Source organism: Hyalella azteca, unplaced genomic scaffold (assembly GCF_000764305.2).
Source record: "Hyalella azteca isolate HAZT.00-mixed unplaced genomic scaffold, Hazt_2.0.2 contig17292, whole genome shotgun sequence".
In the NCBI taxonomy this organism is placed as follows: Eukaryota; Metazoa; Arthropoda; class Malacostraca; order Amphipoda; family Hyalellidae; genus Hyalella; species Hyalella azteca.
Window position 1 is genome coordinate 208,899 of NW_025947080.1, and position 6,150 is coordinate 215,048.

The 6,150-nt window shown below is 38.3% G+C and overlaps 1 protein-coding gene across 1 annotated transcript in view; it reads left to right on the top strand.

The window, feature by feature from the left end:
• LOC108678216 (potassium channel subfamily T member 2) overlaps nucleotides 1–5,765 on the top strand; it is a gene marked incomplete at its 5' end in the record, with an annotated part of 82,820 nt that extends 77,055 nt beyond the window's left edge. The window contains 4 exons of the mRNA XM_047885201.1: nucleotides 66–173; nucleotides 839–1,048; nucleotides 4,116–4,333; nucleotides 4,714–5,765. Coding sequence (XP_047741157.1) covers nucleotides 66–173; nucleotides 839–1,048; nucleotides 4,116–4,333; nucleotides 4,714–4,785 — 608 coding nt within the window. The remainder of the gene's footprint in view (nucleotides 1–65; nucleotides 174–838; nucleotides 1,049–4,115; nucleotides 4,334–4,713) is intronic.
• Nucleotides 5,766–6,150: the final 385 nt, after the last annotated feature.

Sequence of the window (6,150 nt, forward strand, 5' to 3'; positions counted from 1 at the left end):
TTTATATCAATAATGCAATAAATTATTTATTTAATTTAATGAACTTGGATTTATATTTATTCTAGCTCTACCGCCGGAGTCCTATGACGACGTCTCTGAGAAGAGAAATTCTTTGTCGTTTGTGATCATCAATCCTTCGTGTGACCTCAACCTCGAAGAAGGCGACATAGTGTGAGTCGAAAATTAATTTTTGTAGTTCATTATTTATTAATCCTATTATACGATAGTTCATCGAAAAATGCTAGGATTTTCCGTACCAAGTTCAGTACGGTACGGAACTTGAACGGTGTCGGAAATCGTCCGCAATGACAAACCGGTGTCTAAAACATTAGTTTTTGCGTTGAAATATCCTCTGCTGCCGAAACATGCCCTCTAACTGCCAAAACTTGTTTATATAAATGGCAATATAGCGTTTTCATCGTTTATTTGGCCATTGGCCTATCGCGATTCTTAACATCGCAGAACATTCACAGCTTGATGCGGTCGCGAACATGCAACTCACTGCTCCAATTTTGCTGTGCTTAACCGCCCGGCCTCCTTGCCGATTCTGACCAGAAACTGGCGCACAGAGCTGGGATCAAAACCTCGCCTCTCTGCTCTAATCCTGGTGCTCTGTATAAATGATTCGCATTCTACTTACGATCATATTTTCAGGAAATTGATTTGAAGCTCATAATCTGCCTCATAATCTGCATGTCGTTCATTAGAAGCATGAACTGACTGTCTAACTGATATTTCCCTCTCTAGACGCAATCTCGGCCTGGATCTGCTGATATAAGCGTATCCGTATCCAGACCGTGTCGGTCTGAATCGCGTATCCGCAACATCTACTTTCAAGATTGTATTTTCGTGGCCTCTTTTTCCAATGCGGCACTCGGGCACCTAATGTTTAATCGGATATTTGAACGCCACAACTCGCGACGTAAGAGCAACATCAGCCTGGCCGAAACTCGTCGTCGCAGCACCACCTTCAGCAGACCGCCGCCCCTCCACACCGCTCCCAAGAGCACCTCTCTCAGTCTACCCGACAGTCCACAAATTTCCCCTGGTTAGCATTAAATAATTCTTCATTACCTGAATATACATATTAATTGACTCGAGTTAGCTTCCTGGTACATCATCATCAAGACTCTGATTTCCTCTGGTAAACTTTCTGAAGCCTCATAATCAGCTAGATAATAAATATAGAAATATTCGAGTAAGTTTCTTAACACTTCGTCATTATGACAGAAATTCTAACGTTAATTTCTTAATCACACTTATAACTGCGGGGAATTGGTTTAATTATAAATCCTCACGATGCGCTAATTACAATTTTCTAAGATCTGGTAAGTTATGTATATTGTTTCTAGAGTTTTAGACACTGAAACAGGGATAAATGTTTTACAAGGAGTAAGTATTCGGAGATAAATGATTGAAACATGTTTTTGCCTGAGCCCGAGAAATCGTCATGTGCTTAAACTGGATTTATGATTACAGGATTCTGAACGAAATCGAAAATTCTCTTTTTACAGTTTGGCGGTAACAGTAACAAATTTAAAACCTGCAAGGAAAATATAATAGATAAAATTTTTGCGTTTCCCTTTAGCCGTCAGCTTACTGGAGATTATTAAAAAGATATGAGAAAAATTTCTATTATAGGAGATAACTTATCCTATTTATTTCGTTCCATGCAGCCAGCGTTCCTGGGGAAGCAAGCATCCCCGTGTGTAAAATTATCCAAGTGATAGCTTAGAAAAAAACCGTTTTAAATGTTGTGCCTCCATGGTAAAGATTTTCCGACATATATGAATATTTTTTCACCTCGTAATAGGTTTTTTTTGCCTCAAAAAGCCATCGCTGCGGCTGATGTTCTGTCTGCGTTTGCACTGCAATAATTGGCTTGAATTTTTAGAGTACCTTTTCTGAGGCATATTTTAATAATGAAATTTTGTTCCCCTTCATCAGATTTAGCCTTGCTTCAATGTTATCTCCCACATTTCCATTCAAATTTCTAGACCTCTTTTCGTGTTGTGCCGGAAGCTGACTTTTTCTCTCAGCTTAAGAACATGCATCCATGCAGGCTTTTTTCATTTAATGAAAATATTTTAGTGGATTTGCCATTACCTGTCCTAATTATTGGAAATACTTATTAAATGAGTGAATAGATAATGGTTTTCTGTGGCCTAATATTTTACTTCTCAACGCCCGTAATCATTTCCGTCTGTGGTCCACTTTGTCTCGTGCTGAGAGACGGCTTACCTGATTATTGTCGGGCATGGCGAAAATAGGAAAAAATCATGACGTGTCTCTTTTTGCTAGATGTTTTGTCTTCTTTTAATGATGGCATTTTTTAAATATTTTTACCCATACACCAGCAAGTAATTTATCTATTTTTTGGCCGTTTACGAAGGCTCTGAAAGACTTCTTTACCAATGGCAGCATGGACGATTGGTTTAGCTTCTTAAAAATGAAACAAGTTACAGAAAGGAAACTTGTTGTTTTAGAATTCGAAAAAATGGATGCAAAAAATTTGTTCTAAGTGTTATTGAAGTTTCCCTGTGTTCGAATGTGTCTGCTACAATTTCCCAATTTCTTCCGATTACCATACCTCCTTATCCATGTCCATTTAATATTTCCTCCAAAATAATGCGACAAAATTTCAAACTTGAATGTTTGTAGGCACAGAATAATTAAGAGATAAAATGATTGAGCTTTGATAACGCTTTTAATAGTTCCATTGTGTATATTAGTCAGCTGTCTTGAACAGTACGCGCTATGCACAGAAATGCTTTTTATAAGATATGACGGCGGTAGAGCGAGCTTACTTTCATCATTCATATTTTAAAGCTGTATTCTGAGCCAACTCAGCATGCATAACCAACTCTTAACTGTTCATAGTCACAAAATGTTCTCAAAGTTTGTTTGGAAACGAGTTTTTTTATTCGCGAACTTATTTTGGCCTAATTGTTTTTAAAATCTCAATTTCCTTTCAGAGCTCGTTCCTGCTGTACATCGGCACAAACGTTACGATTTTCAAGTTGCACTGCTTTTTGAAATTTCTTTTGGAGGAATTGGAATTTAAATTCCATGTGTCCATGATATATACTTTCTCCTACTGACCCCAAAAATCTTTAAATTCTGCGCTATTTACACTTTTTGAGGTGTTTTATCAATGCTTATGAATTGAACGTTTATTATATTTTATCTATTTATTTTTATGTTTATTCAAATTCATAATTCAAATTTTCGATTTTAATATTGTTAACGTTCCAATATCTATCACTGTTTATCGCCGTTTTACGAGCTGAAATAGCGTGTTAACCTCATCAGAATAATTCGAAATTGACTTTGAATTCCCATTATTGTGTGTCGGAGTACCAATATAAATAGCAAGTCCATTCTAGGTGGACCGCGATTCTGTTTATACCTTTGATTGTAATATCCTGTCACCATCGATCCCTTGCTTGTGTGTTGGAATTTTTAAATTAATTTTACATCAAATTGTTGCTTCTTACTTCGCCTCAGTTGTACTTATTCATTGTCTTTTCAAAATTAGATTTTTTCCATATGAGCAATTCTATTCGCCACTCTCAGTTTGGTCGTCTTTTGAATAGATGTTTGGAAGACTAGCCAGGCTATTTTTACGAAAATTTTTACTCAGAACTGAACTCGTTAAACATAAAATACTCAGTTTAGGTTATAATTATCTTATTTATACATATGAATATTATTTTTACTTCCGCGTTCGGATCGCTCTCGGTGTCGATCCTTGGCACGATACGGAAACGGTAGTCAACGAATTATAAAGTCGAAGAGAATTCTTTCTGCCATTATTATATGACACTAATGATTTTTAGGCTTAATAATACGATTGATCGCTTTTTCCAAATCTCTTAATGTGAGTGAACAACACTGATAACGATGCCGAGTGAGATGATGCTAAATGAGTCAATACCAAGTCAAGCGATGCTAAGTTAGGGATGCCTTGAGGCGATGCCCCAAGTGACATAATGCCACTTTAGGTGATGCCCCAAGTGAGGTTGTGCCAATTTAGGCGATGCCCTTAGTGAGGCGATGCCTCGAGTGAGACGATACTAAATGATTCTACACCAAAAGTAAATGATTCGTTGCAGGATACCTACGAGGTCGATCCAACTCCCTACGTGTGGACGACATTCTCATGCGGAGATCGAATAGCCTGAGGTTCGGTCTCGAGGCGACGCGGCGTATCAACAGTTTCGAGGAGCTAGGCATCTCCCCCAGCGGCGGGGTGTGTGGGGGAGGACCGTTGGGGAATGGGGAGAGACGGAGTTCTATTAAAATCCCTGCTAATGGATCCATAGGGCTTGAGGTGAGTGGGTGTTTGTTATTAATTGGTTAGGTTGATGTCTTTGCTCAATATTTTTATTCGTGCATCTTTAGAATTTTAAACAAGATATCAGCATTTGATTTTAACATTTTGGATAGCGAGAGAAAATCAATAATATATATGTTGAATATTTTTCAAATGCTATTGATATTTGATCGTTAAGAATATGAATTTTGGCAATCCCGCTTTATTGAAAATCCATCTTGAAAATGTGAATTTTGGAAATCCGGCTCAAATTGGAAATTCATCTGGAAAGCATGAATTTTAGCGACCCCGCCCATGTTGAACATTCATCTTGAAGATATGAATTTTGGCAATTCCGCCCATGTTAAAAAATCATGTTAAAAATATGAATTCTACAGGTGACTCCACCCGAGGAGTCAGGTTCAGATGCTTCAGTGCCGTCTATACAATTGCACGGTACGATCGTTTGACATCCAAACAGCTCCCCGAAACCTCCCTCCCAGAGGGTATGGTTCCAGACACGGGGAGCGCAATCCCTACCCGTCCCCAACCACGTATCCCCACAGCTCCCATCACCCACCTGCCCACCTACATTACCCACCATCCAAGTGCCCGGATCTGAGCACGATCAAGCATCACCTGACTCACATTTTTCTCCGCAACATTTCGGCGCTTATAGACCTACTTCACCGAGACCGCAAGGCACGAGTCGGAGATTTAATCCTAATCTCGACTCTCACTATCCCATGGAAGCAAAGTCCACCTTAGATTTAAGAGAACGCTTCCGGTCGGAGCTTAGGAGTCGATCTAGTTCACTAACCGGGATCAGAAATGCCCATAACCTCCCCATGGGTCCGGGATTTGTTCGCGGCGCGAGGATAAATTCGTTCAGTTCGCTCAATAACGCTGGTCCCAAAGTGCCGCGCAGAAGCAGACTTTACAGGATATAAATATAGAGGATTTTAGAACTCTCCTGAAGATATTTATCTGCAAATTTATTGTTCTTGTTTGAAGTTATATTATATTGAATATCCGATATCGAAAATAGTCTAAAAATAGGTTAAGGTCCTGGGCGTGAATGTTTGAATACTATGTCTTTAGTAAATTATAGTTTACTCTCGGTTACAGATGAGAGTGAATAAAGTACTACATCCTTTACTGTCGGTTACAATACACTTAAGTGACTACAGTATATTGAAGTATTTATTTTAACTTAATTATCTTGGTGAATACTTGGCCCTATCAGGCCAAATTTATTTATTCCTCAGTCATATAAATATTAATTAATTTGTTTACTCTGTCATAGGGTCAATGCATTGGATTACACGATTGTGTTATACAATTCGATGCACACAGCTAATCTCAGCAGATTTCCTTCCCTTTCAATGTTGCAGAGAATGAGATTTATGCATGAATTCGGTATCTCAACTTATTTATGTCACAATTCATCATAATATCTTAATTTTTTCATGCAATAGAACAACCGCCAGTAACGACTATTTTTATTATTTATCGTTAAAATATTTTATTATATATTATCACAATTAACCGTTATAGTTTTATCATATTTTTAGCACGAAAACCTTTCCGTATTATATGACAAAATAATATCTATGCTCCAGAAAGTCTCATCGCGAATAAAATGATATCCGTATTGCGGTTTGGATTTCATTTTTTTGCAGCAATGACTGCAGTATTTGGGCAGTTTTGGCTGCCGTATTTGAGCAGTTATGACCGCCGCATTTGGGCAGTTTTGGCTGCCGTATTTGAGCAGTTATGACCGCCGTATTTGGGCAGTTTTGGTCGCCTTATTTGAGCAGTCATGACCGCCGTGT